General features: G+C 42.1%; 1 protein-coding gene across 6 annotated transcripts in view; it reads left to right on the forward strand.

The window, feature by feature from the left end:
- LOC311064146 (disco-interacting protein 2 homolog A-like) overlaps positions 1-23417 on the forward strand; it is a 183313-nt gene that overhangs the window by 106733 nt on the left and 53163 nt on the right. For 2 of the 6 annotated variants that reach the window (XM_084083922.1, XM_084083926.1), the window contains 28 exons: positions 24-133; positions 811-913; positions 2234-2298; positions 3831-3924; positions 5510-5629; positions 6136-6250; positions 7158-7297; positions 7837-7973; positions 8094-8174; positions 8749-8876; positions 9321-9435; positions 10088-10289; positions 10882-10991; positions 11313-11393; positions 11722-11845; positions 12113-12234; positions 13185-13296; positions 13969-14078; positions 14909-15039; positions 15455-15623; positions 16239-16409; positions 16914-16943; positions 17943-18004; positions 18460-18517; positions 18674-18748; positions 19276-19450; positions 20051-20174; positions 20726-22983. In XM_084083922.1, the coding sequence (XP_083940048.1) occupies positions 24-133; positions 811-913; positions 2234-2298; positions 3831-3924; positions 5510-5629; positions 6136-6250; positions 7158-7297; positions 7837-7973; positions 8094-8174; positions 8749-8876; positions 9321-9435; positions 10088-10289; positions 10882-10991; positions 11313-11393; positions 11722-11845; positions 12113-12234; positions 13185-13296; positions 13969-14078; positions 14909-15039; positions 15455-15623; positions 16239-16409; positions 16914-16943; positions 17943-18004; positions 18460-18517; positions 18674-18748; positions 19276-19450; positions 20051-20174; positions 20726-20978 (3317 nt within the window). In that variant the 3' untranslated portion in view covers positions 20979-22983. Of the gene's footprint in view, positions 1-23; positions 134-810; positions 914-2233; positions 2299-3830; positions 3925-5509; positions 5630-6135; positions 6251-7157; positions 7298-7836; positions 7974-8093; positions 8175-8748; positions 8877-9320; positions 9436-10087; positions 10290-10881; positions 10992-11312; positions 11394-11721; positions 11846-12112; positions 12235-13184; positions 13297-13968; positions 14079-14908; positions 15040-15454; positions 15624-16238; positions 16410-16913; positions 16944-17942; positions 18005-18459; positions 18518-18673; positions 18749-19275; positions 19451-20050; positions 20175-20725; positions 22984-23417 lie in introns of those variants that run through there. The other 4 variants (XR_014602684.1, XM_084083923.1, XM_084083924.1 and 1 more) reach the window with 4 other exon arrangements.

Genomic DNA, 23417 nt, shown 5'->3' on the forward strand with positions numbered 1-23417 from the left:
GTGTGTGTGTGTGGTCCGTGCAGGGTGGCCGCGGTTGCTGTGGTTTGTCACAGACGGGAAGCATGTTGTGAAGCCCCCTAAAGACTGGTACCCTCAAATTCGGGAAGCCACCAATGAAATCGCCTACATAGAGGTTAGTGCAGTGTGATTTACGTGATTAGACCTCTCATGTAGAAGTTTGACCTTTTTTATTAACCCTTTTTAAGACCGGGAACGCATCTGTGCAACCACTTTAACCTATATTTTTATACTTTGGCTATTCAAAAATAGCAGATCTACAAGCTTGTAGATCTGCTATTTTTGAAAAATCTTGAAAATGTGTGCAAATCTTTGAATATATATATATTTTTTTTAAGCCAACATTTTTAACTCATATTTGCTTCTGGGGGGTCCCTGCCTGGATCAAAATATTTTGAGATGGGGGTCCGTGGCAAAATACATAATAATTTTGGGAGTCCTTGACATGAAAACGTTTGAGCACCACTGATTTATGTACAGTAGCAACACATGTTTTTTTTAAAAAGGGATTTAGAAGACATTTGTACAAAAATACAAAAATATATACAAAGATTTGCACACATTTTCCACGATTAAAAAAAAAAAAATGCAGATCTACAATCTCATGAGCTTGTAGATCTGCTATTTTCGAACAGCCAAAGAAATCGTAAAATGACACAAATGATGCTTTCCCGGTCTAAATGGGTTAAAAATACAGTCTTTTTCTTTTTGTTGTACCTATACATTTATCACAAAGAGTTGCTCATTGTATGGCACCAGCCAAAGCTTGTGATGTGTTGTTCTCATGTCCAGTATAAGACCAGCAAGGAGGGCAGCACCATGGGGATCACTGTGTCCCATTCAGCCATGCTGTCTCACTGTCACGCCCTCACACAGGCCTGCGGATACACTGAAGGTGAGTGGGACGCTCGCCGTGTGTGTGTGTGTGTGTGTGCCTATTTCTGAATTATAGCCCTACTTCACTCTGCGCGTGTCGCTGTGCTTCATTCACCAACATGCCGGTGGGAATCGGTTGCATAATCTTACCTAACATCCAGGGTTGCCAAGTCTGCTTATTACAATTTCCCCGCAAGATTTTATTTGAAAATAGCTGATGTATGTTAAAGATGCTCGTGTGTCCCATAGTCGCTTCTTTTGGGCTGGTTTTCCTAGACCTGGTTGCTTGTTTCTCTCACAGAATCTGGCAACACTGGTCCCTTCAGCTAACAGCTTAGGGTCTCCTAGGGCTTTTTGTGATATGACTGTGGCTTCAACCACTTTCAGCCTGCCGTCTCTATTTTGGGCATGTCTTTATAGGTGAAAATACTTTGTAAATGTCTCAAAAAAATAGCAGATCTACAGGCTGACCACGCATGGCAACGTCACATTGGACTTGTTGATTGGCTATTTTCTCTATTCGTCATACAGCGAAGTATATGGAGCTGTGGTGGTTAATCTATTGCCATAGAGTTCAAGGCCTATTGAGAATTCAAGATTCAAGAAATTTACTGTAAAATACATGTTGGACTGAAGTATATTCACTGTATGTTTTTGAAACGGACAAGACAGTCTCTCTCCTGTGGTCATACAGTATTATAGTAGGTGTATGGCGCCCGTGTGGTAACCGATCACGGATACAATCGTACTGCACCTTGTTTGACCAAGACCACTTGTCTCACAGTTGTGAATGAAAACCACAGCAGCACAGTGAAAAGCACATCTGTCTGGAATTTAGGTTCATTGTATCATTCCAGTTCAAGTGGAATTAGAATCAAGTGTAACTGTTAAGCTGGTGGCGTCTCTAAGCGCCAGACCTGGGTCAACTCTATTGAGAGAGAGGGAGAGAGAAAGAGAGAGAGAGAGAGAGAGAGAGAGAGAGAGAGAGAGAGAGAGAGAAAGGGATGGAGAAAGAGAGAACATAAGACACATATTTTCCCCTGGTGTCCCAGATTCACCCTAAATAACTCCTAACTGCATTAGAATCCCATAGAGACTTCTCCAGACCTATTTCTGAGGCTGGGTTTGGTTCTTGACTCATTTACACTACTATCAAGGTTGGCCTTTCCTCTCCAGGGGATTACGTTTGCGTAGAATAATGAGAGCATCCAAGTGAAACTGTGCTAGTAAAGAACAGCAGTGAGTGTGCTGCTGGGTATGTCGTAACTGGACCTTGTTTCCATATTTTAACACCCCTTTAGCCCCTTTGACCTTAACAAAATCTCCTTTTGACTTGCAGCTGAGACGATAACCAACGTCCTCGACTTCAAGAGAGATGCAGGATTATGGCATGGCGTGCTAACTGTGAGTGGTCCCATGTCCTCTGTTAACACTGATAGGCTGCTTGTTTGATTAGAAGCAGGAGAGAGAGACATCCAGATATGGACATTGCATTACTCATCCTGACATCCAGCACTGCGAGCGAGCAAGAAAAAATGATTAAAAGGCATGTTTCAATCAAACTACAATTTAGGCATTTAGACTACCGCTGATCCTGACCGCTCGCAAGCAATGACATTCACCCCTCAATGTTCGCTACCTGCGTCTCAATTTGAGTTTTCGTGGCCGCGTGCCCGCGCGCACTGTAGCTTGATGAAGGGGAAACATTCCTCTCCTGTCATTGGTTATATTCATTAGTTAGTCATACTGTAGTCATACTTATTAGTTGTTTAAGCCCTGGTTAATTTGATTGGTTCAGACTAGCCAGACGACGCTACAGTTTCGTGCACAGTTTCTGTTGCCAGTTTGCTTGCTCGCAGGCTGTCAGGAAACGGTGTTAGGCTTTAAACAGAGTGTGAATGCATTGACGATAAACACATGGGAAAGCTGTCTTGTCAAATTAATCCGATTTTATGTATCTGCAAAATGACACGGCCTACTTATAATTGCTTTTTCAATATACCAGCCGAAACAACAAAGAAATACATGGAGTACATCGATTATATAGATGCTATACACTAAATAGCACATTTTGAAACCTGCTACTACAGCACATCCTTATTTTCTCTCCAAAAGTGACACAGCAGTGATGGCACATAAAACAAAATGTGTTTTCAGTATGCCAGTAATGTAGTCATTAAACCTGGCCACGAGAGGTACAATACATCCACCCTGCTTTTGCCACACTTTTAGGAACCTATACCTAACTGAATCTTCTGCCTATGCCACTTGTTCTCAATGTGGGGTCCAAGGACCCCCAGGGGTCCTCGAAGGGTTTCCAGGGTTAGGGTTAGGTGAAATGATTGATAGTTATGAACCAAATGGACTCTTACGGGTCTTTAACTCAGAGAGTGTACAGGTTGAATATTTGGTTCCATTTGCACACTGCACACTGGTCTATGCCATTGGTTCTCAAAGTGGGGTCTGGGGACCCCCAGGGGTCCTTGAGGGAGTTCCAGGGGGTCCCCAGCTAAATGATGGATAGTTAGGAACCAAATTGACCCTTATGGGTCTGTAACTCTGAGAGTGTACAAATGGAACCAAATGGAACGGGTCCATTTGGTTCCATCTGTACACTCTCAGAGTTAAATTAACATTGATTTTACAATATAAATTGGGGTCCCAGAGATATAAAGGCCATTAAATGGGGGTCCGTAGCCTAATAATGCACGTCAAACAGGGGGTCCTTGAAATTAAAATGGTTGAGAATCACCCCTAGAGCCGTAAACATCTTCTCTTATGGGGGTCCCTGTCTGGCACATCTTTTCAAATGGGACTAATAGGTGTCAATTTGGGGGTCCTTGTTTGAGAACCACTGGTCTATGCAACTGTGCGTGCTAATGCCCCGTGGAGTCATGTAATGAGTGCTGTTGTTTGTTTGTGTGTTTGCGTGGCAGAGCGTGATGAACCGGATGCATGTCATCAGCATCCCTTACTCCCTGATGAAAGTCAACCCCTTGTCCTGGATACAGAAAGTGCACACGTACAAAGGTGAGGAGAGGATCACTTCTGAAAACACATTTCTTTTACATACAAGGCCTTTTTATAGTGTGCAACTGTGCATTGCCTCCTTTATGCTTTCTTATGTGTGTGTATTTACTTGTTTTGTGATGTTATTTGATGCTTTTTGTTTATAACTGATGCTTATACTTTATTGTTTTAATGAATTAAATAATCAAAGTGGTATCTTGTTGCTTTTATCTTGTTTTGTAAAGCACCATGTACAGTAACTCTGTTTCAAAAAGTGCTTTATAAATAAACGTTATCAATATTACTGCCATTTTAGTACTATTATTATTATCTCCACTTGTGTCATGTAAAATCCTCAGTGTTAAGGCAGATTTTTACTTTGTAAATCCGGAAATAGACGATATATAAGGTCACAATGCATCGCATAGTGACACGTTGTGAGGTTATAATTTAGATCGGCTGTCCGATGTATGGATACATTAAGCATTACTTGGTGTTGTCACCACCTATGTTGTAAGAGGAATCCTGAGGATTTTACTGTCCTCCTTCTCTGACACTTTCTTATCAACTTTGTCTTAGACTCCTAGCACATTATTTTTCATTTTACTTCTATATATTGGTGACTGTTTGTTGTGCGGCTCAGTGGGTGTGCAGTGGTATACTGGTACTCTGGAGCTGTTCTCTCCATTGGACCTGATCTGATAGGCGAGGGTTAAAGTGATGTCTCTTGTTTTCAGCCACTGATCTTCTCACACAGTCTTATCTTCATCAGATGTGCATGAGGGCACTGAGGGCTGAGTGGAGGAAGCTCGCTATCTTGAATGACACTCGGCTCCAGTTTGGACAGAGTGCCGCTCACTCAGCTTGTTATCCCTGATTTACACTTGTTTGCACATCATGTCGCGCACCGAAAATAGCCAGCATTGTGAGCGCTTAGATCTGCTATTTTCAGTATGTGACCCCGGCTTTGCAACCAAGTAATGAATCAGGCCTTAGAAAACAGAGTCAGACTTCCCCGCTGAATCATTCTCAGGCTCTGTGATATTGAGTGTGACTGGCTGTAAGCATGCACTGTAAAGACCAGTGGTTACCAAACTTTGTTGCCTCGAGACCCATAAGAGAAATTTTATGTGTTTTTTGACCAAAACCAGTGAAAATACCCGATCTATAAGATCAAGTCGCGATGCGATGTGTCATGAGCTTGTAGATCTGCTATTTTCACAACTTAACAAAAAATATGTATTCATGGAATTTCTTTGATATTTAAAAAAAATAAAATGATTTATGATTCCTTTTTTTTTTTACATTAATTTTCTGAAAACCTTTTGAAATAATAATAATTAAAAAAAAGGAAACTGTCCGTGACCTCAAAATGCTGTATCGTTCATGTATCGTATCGACTAAATCACTGAATCGAAACTTATCGTATCGTTCTAAATGAACCTGTATCGTTCATGTATCGTATCGACAAGTATCGTGATACGTATCGAATCGTTGTTAAAACGTATCGTTGCACCCCTAGTCCCAACCCAATGTTTGGGTAACAGATTAATAGACTGCTGTATTGATCTCTCTCTCTCTCTCTCTCTCGTTCTATCTCTCTCAGCACGGGTAGCCGTGGTGAAGTCGAGGGACATGCACTGGTCGTTGCTGGCCCAGAGAGACCAGCGAGATCTCAGCCTGAGCTCACTGCGCATGCTGATCGTTGCGGACGGAGCCAACCCCTGTGAGTGCACCAGCAGACGCTCACTTTAACACAACGATTCTCAACCTTTTTACATTTTAAGGACCCCCAGTTTGATGTGCAATAGGCCACGGACCCCTTTTTGATACAGTTTTTTTAATATATATATATTTCTGGGACCCCAATCTACACTGTAAAAGGCTCAGTGTAAGGTGAATCCTGGGAAGGTTCAAATGGAACCAAAATGGTCCATTTGGTTCCATTAGTACTTTCTCAGAGTTACTGTACAGACCCAAAAGGGTCCATTTGGACGCCTAGTGCTCCCCAGTCCCGACAATGAGAATCAGCAGTTTAACACGCTCTCACATCTCATTCCAAACCCCTACGGTCAAAACCTCACCGACAGCCTTTATTGATTCAGACTTTTTTGTGTGTGGGTGGCTTTGTTTTTTTTTGTGTGTATGTGCACACTTACACACACACACACAAAATGCAATTGCCCTTGATTGACTGCAATTGTGTGTGTGTGTGTGCTCACATTACAACAGGGTCAATATCTTCCTGCGATGCCTTCCTCAACGTGTTCCAGGCACGTGGGCTGCGACCTGAGGTGATCTGCCCATGTGCCAGCTCTTCAGAAGCCATGACTGTCGCCATCCGGAGGTACGCTGCCGCTACTGCACCCTCACAGATGATTATCAGTGCTCTGCACTGTTGCACTGCGCTGTTGCGTTGCAACATCAGCTCATTGGATCCTTTAAGGACAGGGAGATTGATGTTGTTGTTTTTGCCAGCTGTATGCTGCTTCGTCTAAATGATCCTTCTCTAGTTCCGTACGTTTTTGCTCTTTCAGTTGATTAAGGACTTGACAAGGGTGGTAAGGAGGGAACAAAATACACTTATCATATTATATTTAAATTAAAGGTAGGGTAAGTGATTCACTTTGGTTAAAATAAGTGTTAAATAGCTCTATATTGTGATAGTACTCATTGCTATAGAGTGTTTGTTCAGTAAAAGGAGTGTCCCATGTCTCTCCAGTTCTTTATTAAACAGAAAAAGCATTTTCAGTGCTCTCTCCTGATTGGCTTAAATGTTGTCACCTACCTGAAAATGTCCTATATTCTGTTTACTAAAGAGCTGGAGAGACTCCTGTGACCGAACAAATGCTCTGTAGCAATGATTACTATCAGAATATAGTACTTTAGCCTTTTTAACAAAAAAATATAAATGACCCAAAAAATATCACTTACCCTACCTTTAAGGAATCGTTCAGCGTAAGAATTGTGTACCTTTTCACAGATGCTTTGGTTGAGCTTTGTGCTTCTGAAAACACCCATAGTCACTGACATTGAGCCTGATTTTGGTGGACTGTATGGTGTGCACATGTGTGTTCATATTTGATATGTTTATATAGATATAGTGTAGCCAAGACACACCAGGGTTGGAAATGTTCCTACCCTACCCTGGACAATGGTTACCCATTGTCCAAAGCTTGACCTAATCCAAGTTTAGGTTGACTCCACTAGTGAGTCACCACAGTAAATAATATAAAGTATTTGGTGTCCTGCAGACCACCAGAGATGGGTGTTCCTCCTCCAGGGAAGGCGGTGCTGTCTATGGGTGGGCTGAGCCACAGTGTGATCCGCGTTGACACGGAGGAGAAGCTCTCTGTCCTCACAGTTCAGGATGTGGGACAGGTTATGCCTGGAGGTACGGCTGAATGAACCGCTCACAGCAGCACCGTTTGCACTGTTCTCAACAGATATCCGATCTGCACTTACAGGCAGTCAAATATTAGTAATGACAAAAATGCCAGACATTATTCTGAAAACATCAGAGACACAAACAGTCTTTGTCATTTGTTACTTCTCAATGTATCATCCCCGTGATTCATAAATGATATGATGTATGGGTTAATTGAACTAATCGATTTAATCTATTATAAAAATATTGTGACATGTAGTCAATCTAAAGCTATTTTTGCACGACATAAAATGGTTACTTTAAGTAAGTGGTTAACCAGACGAATTGATATATTAGTAAATTATATATGATTATCAAAACTATATTTGATGTTGATTATGTTTAAAACATGATTGTTTTCAATTTATTATATCATAAGAAATATATATTATTTATTTTTTAAAACGCTTCTCGATTATTTGATTAATCCAAAAGTAATCGGTAAATCGGTAGATAAACAATCAATAGTTGCAGTCCTAATGTCATCAATCATGGTGCGCCCCCAGCCTTGGTGTGCGTGGTGCGGGTGGAGGGGACCCCCTACCTCTGCCAGACGGACGAGGTGGGTGAGATCTGTGTGAGCTCGGGAAGCTCTGGTGTTGCCTACTACGGCCTCCCCGGCATGACCAAGAACATCTTTGAGGTTAGTGTCCATCTTCTTCATAGCCTCTCACTGTTACTGTAGACTGAATATATCTGCGTGTGTGACGTGTGCTCACACATGCAAGGCTTTGTTTCTAATGGAGTACTGTCTTTGTTGCAGACCATCCCAGTAATGTTGTCTGGAGTTCCAATCAGCGACAGACCCTTCACCAGGACCTCGCTACTTGGCTTTGTGGGACCCGTCAGTTCACTTTTATTATTCTGTTCATCTTCACCGTCCCTGAATGTATTGCTGTCAGTCCTCTGTTCTTGACCAGCTCTCTCATGCTAGATTAAACACATGAACCTTAGCACATAACCTTATTCTGGGCATGTCATAATAGGTGAACAGTCAGTGAAAATAGCACCTCTACATGCTCACTAGATCAACTATTTTCACTGTATGTACTACGAAGAATATAGGATGTAAGTGGTTCAACACATCACGGTCGTCCCAATAACATAGATCGTTTCTCTGCAGAGCCCAGTGCTATAATGTATGGTCAAGGACATACCTGCTCAAGGATCGGACAGTAACGTCCTTTAGGGAGGAAATTAAACATTGTTTAGTGCTAAGGTTTCAGATTTGGGGCTCAGCTGTTTTATATCTGTTCTTCTAAAACTCTGTGTAAATATACAGGCTTAAGTGGTTAACCATTTACTGTATGACTCGACTAAATGTCCACTGTGAAACGGGTCCATGCTGTATTTGGTTCACTGTAGATTTGACACACAGACATTCTAACCACTCTGACCTCATCATGTGCCGTAACCAGGACAACCTGGTGTTCGTCGTGGGGAAGATGGACGGGCTGATGGTCGTGAGTGGGCGGAGACACAACGCTGACGACGTGGTCGCCACGGCACTGGCGGTGGAACCCATGAAGTTTGTTTACAGGGGGAGGTGAGGAGGACGTTTTAAAAACTATTGTTAAATGTTTCCATGTACAACTTCAGAATGTACTATTATTTATGTACTATTTCAGTCACTGCAAAAGCAGACCGGACATGTAGCAAGGAGCACTGATACATGAGAGGCTGTGGTATATTGTGATTATATCATGGTGGCGGGTATTTGGTGTCATGCCATGAACCCAGACTTAACCCCCCCCCCCCCCCCCCCCAATAGCCTGGATGGATTACAATACATCATGACCTCCTCGTTTTTGCTTTTATAACATGGTTCCCAGCAATTGGCAGCAAGATTCACCCACAGTTTTAACCATTGCTAACCAAAAGCTACAGTAGCATACCTGTGGGTTATTGACATTATGAGGAAAACTGCGAATTTCAATGTGTTTCAGTGTGGAGTTCCATTTGGACCGTTGTAATGTACTGTGCTTTCCAGGATAGCAGTGTTTTCCGTGGCCGTGCTTCATGACGAGAGGATCGTCGTGGTGGCTGAACAGAGACCGGACGCCTCTGAAGAAGACAGCTTCCAGTGGATGAGCCGTGTCCTTCAGGTAATGCACTGACCCTCGTCTCTTTAACACAGATAAGACACCCCACGTCTTCATTCAGAGGTACAGGTTATTTTAATATTTAATGCCTGCCCTCTCTTTATTTTAAGTTATGGGCATCCTGGTGGCTCAATCATACCACAGAGCCACAGACCTAAACACAACGACCTGTATTTAAATCTGCTATAGCCTCTGTAGTCTATGATGTACATTGCATATGGTGTAGCTTATTTATGCTTATATATTTTCAGTAAATAGTCAATACATAAATAAATACAGAATTTGTACATTTTGCTTTGACCCCACAGAGACAAATTCCTTGTACGTACAAACATACCTGGCAAAACATGTTATTCTGATTCTGATAAAGCAGAAATGGCCCACAATAATACTTAACAAACCATTGATGTGCTTATGTAGAACCGATAAACCAGACAGAAGAGGCAGAACTATTAAGGGTTGAGTGCATGAGAAGAAAACAATCAATTCACCTCAAAAAGTGAAAGGACTAACTTGGATAACAGAGGCACCACGGGATGGCAACTGCCACCCCCTAGTGTTCGCATTTAACTTCAAATTCAGTTATTTTTTTTCTATCTGTGTTAATACACATGACGATAAAGTTGAACTTGAACTTCATCTCTCTTCATCCCAGGCCATAGACAGCATACATCAGGTAGGGGTGTACTGCTTGGCGCTGGTCCCTGCCAACACGCTACCCAAGGCCCCGCTGGGTGGTATTCACATCTCAGAGACCAAGCAGCGCTTCCTGGAGGGGGCCCTGCATCCGTGCAATGTACTCATGTGTCCCCACACCTGTGTCACCAACCTGCCCAAGCCACGCCAAAAACAGCCAGGTACGTACGTCACTCACCGGTGGAATAAACAGAGACAAAACATCACATAATGGCCTTTTCACATGGGAAGCGATTGACACGTCTTGTAATACATTTTCAATGAGAGGTGAGCGGGCAGGTAGGGAGGCGCGGGCAATCAGACGGGCGCAGCGACAAGCGGGTGCGATCCTGTGAAACTGTCGCGTCCGTGCACGTCTCACACACACGCCTGCCTGCCTGCTGCAGTTGGAATGTGTTTCAACTTTTTGACTGTGTGTGTGTGTACACACGCACTTCCATTTATGTATATATACCCTACCCAGGAAATGGGGTGTGGCTGTGGAAAGGGGGCGCGGCTGTAAAAAAAAAAGGCTAAGAGATGGTGCTATATTTCTCAAATACTTTAACCAGGAAGTGAATGGAGCAGTAAATCTTGTGATCACGTTATCTCCTGGTTCTGCGTGAATAAAAAAAATATATATGTTCAATACTATAGCACAATAACCTCTTCTACCTCATTTATTTGTGTGTTCTTGTTTTGATTTTCCTTTTTGTTTGCTGATGATAACAATGATATTAACCATGATGGTGATGGTTCTGGTGTTCTGAACAGAGGTCGGCCCAGCTTCTATGATAGTGGGCAACCTGGTGGCGGGCAAGAGGATAGCCCAGGCCTGCGGGAGGGACGTGGGACAACTAGAGGACAATGACCAGGCACGTAAGGTAGAGAACCATCCTCATTTCATTTCTCTCCATCACATCTACATCACACAAGGTAAGGATCAGCAACTGATTCTGACATAACTGTTGTTGACACAGTCAGCACGCTTAATGTGCTGTTTTCACAGCTTGCTGAATGGACAGTTTCTCGATTTAAGTTAGACCCATGTCATACTCTTTCCCAAGGCCATCAACACTGCTCCTCATAATCATAATGTCCATCCCCATTGTGTTCATTTTAAATCAGCACCATTTGTTTTACTCTTATTATTATAGCATCAGCAGCATGTGTCTGACACCCTCCTGTCTCTCTTACCTCAACAGTTCCTCTACATGCAGGACGTGCTGCAGTGGAGAGCCCAGGCCACACCAGACCACCCTCTGTTCCTGGTGCTCAACGCTAAGGTACTTTATTATTGTTTCCCCCCATGTATTTTTATTAAAGGAATAATTCACCCCCCAAAATGACTTTTTATTTTAGCAGAGGCGATGATTAACAGGCAAAATCCCTCAACAGCGACACCCGCAGGCAAAGATTTCTTTTTTCATTGCAGTTGAAAAGGCTTTAGAAATGTGAGAGAAAAACACCTGCAATGGCTAACTGGAGTGGAATTAAACTTAAGTTAAAAAAATTTATACACGTTTGAAGGACCATGACCAAGACTTTTAATGTGTTGTAAAACTGAATGTCATGAAACCTTTAACACTAATGTTGTGGTCTTGTGTCCCCCAGGGCACGGTAGCAAGCACAGCCTCATGTCTGCAGCTGCACAAGCGGGCAGAGCGGGTTGCTGTGGCACTGATGGAGAAGGGCCGACTCAACACTGGAGACCACGTAGCACTGGTGTATCCACCAGGTAAAGGGACCTCAGTGTGATCTGACCTCTAGCATCTCACCCTTACCTTGTTGGTACTTCATGCAGTACCTGAATTACATCATAATAATACAAATAATAATAATGTATTATTTAGATGTATCATTTTGTTTTATCTATCTATTAAGCTCATACATCCCCCAAAGAAATTCGGACCACCAAACATTATAAAAGTTTATTTCCAGGCTCGTCGTATGCACAGAAGATAATCACCACTGCCCCCTGTTTTCTTCACGTGTGTATGTCCAGGGATTGACCTGATTGCCACCTTCTATGGTTGTCTTTACGCTGGCTGTGTCCCGGTCACCGTGAGACCGCCTCACCCACAGAACCTAGCCACCACCCTGCCCACCGTCAAGATGATTGTTGAGGTAACACTTCAATGCGTAGGTGTAGGCCTCAGTCCAAATCGACACCTTCAATCTGATGGCTCGACTGAGGGGAAGACTTTACAATCTACAACTACATGTTCCTTATGTAGTCGACCTGCTCTGTCACAGACAATATACACAGCATAGCATATGAAAACATATCTGTACATCTTTGTGTGTGTATATTAGGGCTGTCAACTTTCCTTAGAAATGATATTCGAATATTGGTCTTAAAAATGTGCAGATATTCGAATATATTCGAATATTATTATTATTATAAAAATATATATATATTTCTTTTTTTTTACTTTTTTTTTTCAATTTTTTTTTTGACAGAAACAGTACAAAAAACAATGTATCGAGTGCTCGGATCCAATAAAACATATAACTTCATACATTGTTTTTTGTATTGTCCCTGTCAAATAAACAAAAAAAAATAAAAATATTGATTTTCATATTCAAATATACATATTTTCCCAATATTCGAATAATATTCAAATATTGAATATTCGTTTGACAGCCCTAGTGTATATACATGACAGGCCCCCTCTGTAGACAGTTTTAAAGCACAGCTCAAGACTTCTTTCTTCACTCTTGCTTTTAGTTGATTCCGTTTCTTCTGAATCTCTGTGTTGTTATTTCTGTCTTTACTGTTTTGCTTGACCCACTGCCTCTTATTTTTAGCCATTATTTCTTGCCGCTGTTTTTTTTCCCCATTGCTCTATTGTTTTACTTGTTTTGCTTGACCGACTGCCTTTTATTTATAGCCATTATTTCTTGCCACTGTTTTTTTGCCATTGCTCTATTGTTGCCATTGCGCTAATGTTTTGGTTTTTTTGCTCTGTGTTTAGTTTTTAGTTTTTCTTGCTCTGTAAAGCACTTTGAGCTGCATTTATGTCATGAAAGGTGCTATATATACATACAGTTTATTATTATTATTACTATGACAGGTCAGTAAGTCGGTGTGTATCCTGACCACCCAAGCAATAATGAAGCTGCTGAGATCCAAAGAGGCTGCGGCCGCTGTGGACATCAAGAGCTGGCCCATGGTGCTGGACACAGGTGATACACGCACGCACGCACGCACGCACGCACGCACGCACGCACGCACGCACGCACGCACGCACGCACGCACACACACACACACACACACACACACACACACACACACACACACATATGCACACTCAGAGCCACTAATACACCATGATAACTTCTTCAAATAGCATTCTCTTGTCTGGCTAGCAACTGTGAAAGCTACTTTATATTTTGTCAATCGCCCAATCGACGTACCACAGAAATGACATATTTTCAACTGAAAAAAGTGTTGACTCATTAAATACAGTATATCCTTTCAGACTAAATACAAATTCGCCTGTAGGCTACATTTATACTGGGTCAAAGAAAAACAGCCAGCACACTCATCAACCTTCATTTATTTCAGCAGTCCCATACGTAGAGTCAGAGTACATTTACACGGGGGACAAATTGAGCATTGACTGCTGGAGGTTAAACGATTGTAACTTCTAACAAAATAATGCACTTTACTAAATGGCTTTTTGACAGTCCCTCCTAAATTGACACTAGCCATAAATAGTGTTTCACAATATGCATCTGTGTAGCACTGCAAGCGAAGATAAATACGTATATAACAATAACAGTTGGCTGATGGACATTAAACGATGATGACGACTCATTCGTTTTCTTACTTGCTCCTCTCACTCTGTTTGCCAGATGACCTCCCTAGGAAGAAGAGCCCTCAGATCTACAAGCCTCCCACACCAGAGATGTTGGCATACCTAGACTTCAGTGTGTCGACAACAGGCATCCTAGCAGGGGTCAAGGTACAGGAATGACCACATAAATAAAGTATAGTTGAATCTACTGGCGTCTCTTCATTGGTTTTAACCTTATTCATGCCTTTTTAAAATGGTTAAGGTTTGCTGCCAGTGAAAACCAGCCAGTATAAATGCCATGGCTAACTTTGTGAAAACTCACAAAACTGAAACATGTATATAAAATAAAAATGTAGGCTTGGTTCAATGATGATAAGACAATGTGATTTGGGTGGGAATCTACAACTTATTATGAAAGTTAGTTTTTCCTTCTGTACATGTCTCCTTGAAACACGCTTTGATCTGCCATTGCTGTGTAAAACATACATTGCAGACATTGTGTTATGTCTATTGTCTATAGGCTAAACCTGCCGATAGTCCATGCAGATAGTCCACTATGTGATGGATACTGTAGTTGAGTTTTAGTCTAATGCAAGGATTCCCAAACCTTATCAGCTTGAGTGTCTCCCCGGGACCCAAAATTACGAAGCTTAAGTACATTATGAAATTACCACTTATGCCCTATTTCAAAATAGGGAAATAGCCGATTTACAAGCTCATAAAGTGTCGCATCGCATCGATCTGCTATTTTCACTATTTTAGAACATTTCTGATTTAAAAAATATATATTTTCTTAAATGTCAGAAATCTTAATTGTAGAAAAGCACAAAAACAAACAAAGAAAGCGACCCATACAAACGCGTCCGCCGCGTCCGCGACCCACCATGGGTCACGGCCATACAACCCTATGTTTGGGAAACAGAGGTCAAAAGGCAGGTGGCTGGTCATGGTTGTGGTGCTCGTTGACGTCCCTTCACGTTCCCTCCCGTCTGTTCCAGATGTCGCACGCCGCCACCAGTGCCTTGTGTCGCTCCATCAAGCTGCAGTGTGAGCTGTACCCCTCTCGGCAGATCGCCATCTGTCTGGACCCCTACTGTGGCCTGGGGTTCGCTCTCTGGTGCCTTTGCAGGTAAATATAATAATTATGCAATCCAAAAGAAGCACTAAATTGTGTCGAATATTGTCGATAATCGATTATTATAATAATCGATAATGATAAAATAATTGATTAATGATATATCCCTATTTTTGGCATGTCATATAGGCTAAAACTATTTTTTTGTCGTTGATATATAAATGTTATAACAAAAATATAATAATACACAATCAATTATTCAATGAATCAAATAATTTAGTAATCGGTAGAATAACCACTGAGAAAATAATAGATAGTTGCAGCATAGCAAATTAATAAACTGTGTTTCTGTGTGCCTTGTGTTTGTCTGCATGGACGTGTGTGTGTGTGTGTGTGTGTGTGTGTGTGTGTGTGTGTGTGCGCGTGTGCGTGTGTGTGTGTGTGTGTGTGTGTGTGTGTGTGTGCGCAGTGTGTACTCGGGCCATCAGTCCATCTTGGTGCCTCCGTTGGAGCTGGAGAGCAACGTGTCTCTGTGGCTCTCAGCGGTCAGCCAGTACAAGGTGCGCGTCACGTTCTGCTCCTACTCCGTCATGGAGATGTGCACCAAAGGCCTGGGCTCACAGACGGAAGCACTTCGGGTCAGTAGCTCTCTCACCGTTACAAACTGGCAGCCGACTTTAACCACTTGAACCCTAGCATCCCTATTCTGGGACATTCGCCGGAAATAGCACATCTACAAGCTCACACCGTATCGCAACATGACACATTGTGTGCTTGTAATTTAGATCGTCTATTTTCGGTGAAGATTGTAGAGGGGGAAGAAAACAGCGCTAGTAAAGCATGTACGAAATACAGAGCTGTCCCTGGTCAACTAGTGTATTTGTTTACTAAGTATAGAGGGTTTAACCCATTAAGACCTGAGACCAATTCTAAAAATGTTTTCAAAATCCTAACAGTTTTTTGAAGAAATATATTCAAAGATTTGAAAAAAAAAATCACGTAAAAATAAATATATAGCAAATCTACAAGCTCATAGCGCCGCACTCGGTGCCACGCTATGAGCTTGTATATCTGCTATTTTTGAATAGCCAAAGCAATCTAAAATGACACAGACGCGTTCCCGGTCTTAATGGGTTTAAGTGGTTAAAAGCACAGCACAGTTGCCATGATTATAAAGCTGTCACATCTGCATGTTGGAAGAAGGTAACATTTTAAGGTTTCAATTTATTTCTTTTTTTTTTTACACGCCGAAGTTACGTAACGTGAACCTGTCGTGCGTGCGGACGTGCATGGTGGTGGCGGAGGAGAGGCCCCGCATCGCTCTCACCCAGTCCTTCTCCAAGATCTTCAAGGACTTGGGCCTGTCGCCGCGCGCCGTCAGCACCACGTTCGGCTGCAGGGTCAACGTGGCGGTCTGTTTGCAGGTGAGTGAGTACCAGTTGGAGGGTTGTAGAGGTCAAAGGCTGTTTTAGAGTCGACAGTGCTGACTGACAAAAGTAGAAATGCGTAATGGGCACTAATTAATAAGTAACATATTCTCGAATGGAAACATTGGAATTGCTGTGAACAGAGATGTGATGTGATGCTAAAGAAAGATTGGAAAAAACATGAAAATGGAATGTGATTATGTAATAAAAGGTTATTAAACAAAAACCCACAGCATCACATGCGGAGCCAAAATGCACTCTTTTATTATTGTTTCTTCTTTTTCTGTGACTCCTATCTTTTCTTATCCTTTCTTTTCCCTGAGTCTCTGTCTGGTGTGTATACATGTATGTGTGACTGTGTGTGTGTGTGTGTGTGTGTGTGTGTGTGTGTGTGGATGCATGCATGTGTTCCTGCTGTTATGCATGCGTGGTGCATGTGTGTCTCTATACGTGTATATTATCTCTTTCTCTTTGTGTTCTTGCCCTGTTCCGTCTCATCAGCCCAACAGGCTAGGCAAGCTGGCCGAGCAGGTAAAGTGAGAAAAGAGAGGCTGCTCTCTCACATGGCTGCTGATGCCTCTGGGTTCATGTGTGTGTGCGTGTTTGTGCGCATGTGCGTGTGTGTCTTTTTTCTGCATGACCTCTGAGATGTCTAACCTCGATTTTTCTCAAAAGCTCCAGCTCAACCTAGTGCCCCCACCCCATTTGTTTTTAGCTGAATCTAATCTGTAAAGGCTGGGCCAGAACCATTGCTTTTTGATAATGGGTGTGTGTGTGTGTGTGTGCGTGCGTGCGCGTGTGCGTGTACGTGATGCACTATGTCCTTGCCTAGCAGCATGAGTTTTGCAGTGGTGAAGAAGTTTGAGAAACGGTTTCTGAACTCAAACACTGTGATGCGTTTATGATCAGAGCCACTGATCTACCACACACCCTCCTTCTTTCTATTGGATCAATAAACACTGTAATTAGGTTTATACAAGGTTTCTTGTTCTTTTTTGCAACATTAATTAATTGCAGTTGTCAGAAAAAGATTTTTCAATTAATAAGAGTGATCCAAATGATGACTCTGATTGATTGCAAAGACTCTGTCCTTGGAATCAATTGCTGAAATGCTGTAATGTTGCGACCTCTGTTTGAATACAAATGCTCATTATTCCCTTGCTTAATTAGAGCTTAATCCCTTGCTCAGAGTACCATTATAGCCTTTTACCAAGGCTCATTGCTAGCTTTATACTGACAGAAATGAAATGGTTAACATGGCTGTAATAAGTACAGCCATGTACTTATTACTTATTTCTCATGCAGAGAAAACACAGACTTTTGATATCAGTGTATTTCTGAATATCGTAGTCCATCAGCTGGCTGGCTTATGGCTGCCACCCTGCTTTGTCAACAGCTCTGCAAATAGTGGCATATTCAGCAGCTTCCACCTTCCTTCCACCCAGGCAAGATCCAGTCTGCAATGTCTGTAGCAATATTTAGGCTTTAAGACGTAGAGACTGATGGCCCATTCTGTCTGTCTTACTCCAGGGCACGGCAGGACCAGACCCCACCACTGTGTACCTAGACATGAGAGCACTACGGCATGACAGGTAGGTGGCATCACTGAGGCATCTCCCACTGTGAACACAGGGGGTACTAAAATGGAATTGCTAGACCGTTATGCTTTTTCCACTTAAAGTTCACCCCAAAATGACTCTTTTTTTAATTTTATACCCGACAGCGGTTCCGGTAGGAGACACAAAGAGTCTCCTTTGTGTCTCCTACCGGAACCGCTGCCAACCGGTCCGTTGGGCATCAGATTATTGGCTTAGGAATGCGACAAAAACAAAACAATATCCATGAATTCAAGTCTCCATGGGGTGACAAAAAATATTTGGGTGAATGTACAAGCTTTTTTTTGGCAATGTTGTGTGTATATACATAAAATACAATATATATACATTTATATAAACATACATACATATGTATATTATAGGAAACCAGGGTTAATGCATTTTGTTGTATTATGTTTTTGTAACTATAGTATGTATTATGTCTTCCTCAGGGTTCGTCTAGTAGAAAGAGGTTCACCGCACAGCTTACCACTAATGGAGTCTGGGAAGGTACGACACCATGAAAGCATAAACGACTGATTGTCATTACTGTGACTGTGAAACAAATGGTCTTGGTTCCTTTTTTTCCCCCCCGTCTTCCTAATGTGATGTTACTGATGTCTTCATATGAAGGAATGAAAAACAGTCAATGTCTGACCCCTCCAGATCCTTCCAGGAGTGAAAGTAATCATCGCCAACACAGAGACTAAAGGACCGCTGGGTGACTCCCATTTAGGAGAGGTGAGAGAAGTTCATTCTGTAGCAGTGGTGTTTTCAGTTGATTTATTGATGCTACCGTATGTGTTTTTCACTTGAAAGTCAGTCATCCCATTAAGACCTGAAGCCGGTTCTAGAAATGTCTTCTAAATCCCAACAGTATTCTGAAAAACGTATGTTTCTTTATCAGTGGTTCTCAAACCTTTTCATGTCAAGGACCCCCAAAATTACATGTATTTGACGGCGGACCCCCATCTCAAAATATGTTGTTCCAGGGACCCCAGAAGCAAAGATTTGAGTTAAAAATGTTCGCTTTAAAATATTTAAAGATTTGCACACATGTTCACGATTTTTCATAAATAGCAGATCTACAAGCTCGTATAGCGCAAATGTGTCATTTTTAGATTTCTTTGGCTATTCAAAAAATAGCAGATCTACAAACTCAAATGCGTTCCCGGTCTTAATGGGTTAATGCAATATTTTCTATTATGTTATACAGTGTGTTTTGCCTCGTCATCTTCATGCCTTTTCTCCCGCACCTGTGTTCCCAGGTATGGGTGAGCAGTCCTCACAACGCCACAGGCTACTACACAGTGTACGGCGAGGAGGCGCTACACGCCGACCACTTCAACACCAAGCTCAGCTTCGGCGACACTCAGACTGTGTGGGCGAGAACAGGATACCTGGGCTTCCTGAGACGCACCGAACTCACCGACGCCAGCGGAGGTGAGGACCACCGCTAAAGCTAATGCTATAACAGTGGTTCTCAAACCTTTTCATGTATTTTGGCCACTGATCCCCATCTGAAAATAGGTTGTGCCAGGAAACCCCATACTAGATTTGAAAATAGCCAATTAGGGTTAAAGTGGTTAAACAGATTTTGATGCTATATTAAAAAACATGTCTTAGCTTTGACCGGCAGTTCTGCCTTGGTGCCTTGGAAAATGCCAGGATGAAACTCATTGTCTCCCTTAAACATAGCAGGGACCCCCCTGAGTCTATACATTTATGGAAGAATGATTGTTATTGCTTAAACATGTAACTTTATAATTTTGTGGGACATAATATGCTATAGTTGTTCAAAAGTTATAGCGCTGCTTTAAGGAAATTGTATCAGTATCATCACCGACCCGCAACAACTGTATCGCTGTAGTAGGATGACACAATAACACTTTTAGACCACTGCTACCTACATAAGATAACATCACACCCCTGTCAGATACCAGTTTGATTTCATGAAGATAACACAAAGCCATTGTGGGTGTTTTTTTAGTCCCTTATTTAACCTGGCTAAGTCACGTGTGTGTGTTTGTGTGTGTCTTGTAGAACGCCATGATGCCTTGTATGTGGTGGGCTCCCTAGACGAGACCCTGGAGCTCAGAGGAATGAGGTATCATCCCATTGACATTGAGACCTCTGTCATCCGCTCACACAAGAGCATAGCTGAATGGTAAGTTCTGAATTAATCTCATGTGCCATACCAATTGCTCAGGTGTGACAGATAGATCCTTCTCTGTCACTTATCCACTCAATGCGCCGCCTCTTTGGTAACTTTTCATTGTTTCATTGTTTAGCATATTCTGCTGTCATTTTTACTGTTCCCTTTCATATTCAACTTTATTATTGATGGGAGCAATTCTTCTCTCAAGCACAGCAACAACAACAAAAACGCAGTGACAGATACTGAAATAGTAATACAAAAAAAGACAATAGTGTAACAAACGTTATAAAAGCAGAATAAGCTAAATCTTCTAGTCCAAGTGATGTTATGTTATGAAATAAAGACTAGAATATGAACTTGACCTTGATGAGAATTTTTATTTCAATGTCAGAGCCTGTTGCCACCTATTTGAATAACGCTGCAAAATGACAGACATGCATTGGTTCGACCAACCTATCCCTATCCTTTCCCCATCCCTTCCCCTTCTGTGTTCTACCTTGACCCCCGCCTTCCTCTTTCTCCTCCCCTCCCCTTATGCCTCCTCCTCTCCCTCCGTCCAGTGCTGTGTTCACGTGGACCAACCTGCTGGTGGTGGTGGTGGAGCTGGAGGGCTCAGAGCAGGAGGCCCTGGACCTGGTGTCCCTCGTCACCAACGTGGTTCTGGAGGAGCATTACCTCATCGTCGGGGTGGTGGTGGTGGTCGACCCCGGGGTCATCCCCATCAACTCGCGGGGCGAGAAGCAACGCATGCACCTGAGGGACGGCTTCCTGGCCGACCAGCTGGATCCCATCTACGTGGCGTATAACATGTGAGGGCTGCGGCGGGGCGTCTTGCATCGGCAGAAGATGGGACATTAATAATGGGGCTTATAGCTTATGATGAGGTGTGTCAAACGTCAGGTTTATTCTATCTGGAGAGCAGGACAAGAGTTCCTGGCGTCAGTGAGGCTTGTGTGGACAGACAGCCAGAGGCAATCATATGTGACCCATAACACATGAAAAGGTGAATGAGGACAATGACAACAAAGCGTCACATGGATGGAAAGTTAAAGAGTGTCATCTCGCGTCTCTCTCATCTGACTTGTGAAACAGACTATGCTTAAACTACGGTGGGTTTTGTATGAATAGCAGATTGTATAACTTTGATCCCAGGGCGGCTGATAGCCAAGCAGATGGTTATAGTACAATAATACTCTGTGCCATTACCATTTATTTTTCTTTTGTGAAATTATGAATGTCAGTTGCGTTTGCCATACTGTACACTTGTGCCATAGCACACCGTTGCACACAGTACCAATACCCTGGCTCAAACAGCCGCACATGTTTAACATTTCACGTTTGCATAGCCTTGTTGCTTTGCGTTCTGGTTGGTGTGCCATTCTGAATGTTGCAAATGGAAATATATGACATGGGTTTTTTCAATCAGTTAAGCAGGAACAGTTCTACAGTATACGACATACGTACATGTCCAAAATTAAATGTTACCCACATTCTTGTCTTTTAACTCGAGTCGTGTTCTTAAATAATCAGGAAATTCTGGTAAATGTTACCCCCATTCTTATGTTTTAACTGCAGAGTCATGTTCTTAAATATTCAGTACGTTTTGGTGCTGCTGGTTGCAGCACCAAATGTCAGTGTCGTTTATTAAGTCATTTAGAAAGATTATTGCGGTTAACTTCCTCAGTTTGTTCTTTTCAAAGTATGTGACCTCATGTAGCATTTTTATCAGAACAAATACGCAATATGAGTAACATTACACATGTTGCTTTGAGTGACTGCAGACAGGCCATGTTCATGTGATCATTTGAACACGAGAGATGGAGAGCCCAATCATTCATGCATTAGCAACTTGTAAGCCAAATGTAATGTCTTGAATTAAGCCTTAAGTATTTAACAGATGCCTGTTCCTCTCCCAGCTCACGTTCAACTTGATTTCAATAAGGTCCTCAGCTGTTTGATAGGAAATGAAGCGAAAGGAGAGTATTGGTTTCTTTTGTTGTTGTTTTTTACCAAGATGGCTATACTTGATATGAACATCAACCATTTCAAACCCAAATTATTTAGTTCTGTGAATGATTGTTAAGAATGATACATCTTCTACACAAACTGACAAAAGAAAAGGAAGTCAATGTGGGTTCGATGCAGAATGTCAGATTTGAGTGCCATCAACATTGAACGAGTGTTTGCAAATGTTGAGTTGCATGTACTGTGCAAGGCAAGTATTTCATGTGCTTTGCTTAAACAGTAAAGTCTGGCGCGTTAACCTGTTTAAACGAACACTCCAGATTTTACTGTGTACCTTCTCCCCCTTCCTCATATCATGTTAAAGATCACAGTATGGTCGTTCCTTTTATATGTGCACACCACTTTGGAAACAGGCAGCTAGCCTGCTGTAAGTATGTACAGGTTTTGTGTAAGTTATTAATAGATAGTGGACACGTGTGGCGGGTTCATCAGAAGATCTACAGTAGGACAAAGACTGAATCTGGTTAATATGAACCCCTCCCCTTACTAACTAGAATTTGGAAGAGTTTCTCGCTCATGGAGACGATGGAGGAACAAGAAACATGATGAGCCCTGTAAACATTTTGTATTGTACAAACACTGGGAACAGGCCACTTCCAAAAGGAGACAAAGCACACACTCCCCTAACACAAGGAGAAGACTGTTCTATTCTGGTGACTGTTGAGATCTCACCTCCTTCACAGCATTCTCGTTTAACATTATGGAAGGATACACTTGTCTGATATACGATTAGCTGTCATTATTTTCATAACATGATTTCTTAATGAATAAATAAAAAATACAATGCTTTTAACTTGAACGTGTTGGTCTCCTCTGCAAGTAGCCTATGGAGTTGTTTTTTTTAGTTAATGCCTGTGTTTTGGATCAATTAAACTGCAGTCTACTCTGTACACATCAGAGTTAAGCTGTGGGTATGTGAGCTCAGATAATGACCTTGTTTCACATCAGAGGCTATGATGTCTAAGGTGGCAATACAGTCTATCCAAAAAGACCTCTGGCGCACGCTTCTGTGCACAGTACATCAGATGTAGGTGTTTGTTTTTGCTTGTTTTAGTTCATATATTTAACTTTTTGTATTTTGTTCTTTTGTGAAAGTAGGGGGGGAATGACAATTCCAGGCAAGCACAGTATTCTACTCTACAGTAAGTATTCACAGTGAATGTGGCCCCTGAAAAGGGATTAATACACAGCATCCTCCATACCATGTATTATACGTATTACTGAAGA

Source organism: Gymnoscopelus microlampas, assembly GCF_963454915.1.
Source record: "Gymnoscopelus microlampas genome assembly, chromosome: 17".
Taxonomy (NCBI): Eukaryota; Metazoa; Chordata; class Actinopteri; order Myctophiformes; family Myctophidae; genus Gymnoscopelus; species Gymnoscopelus microlampas.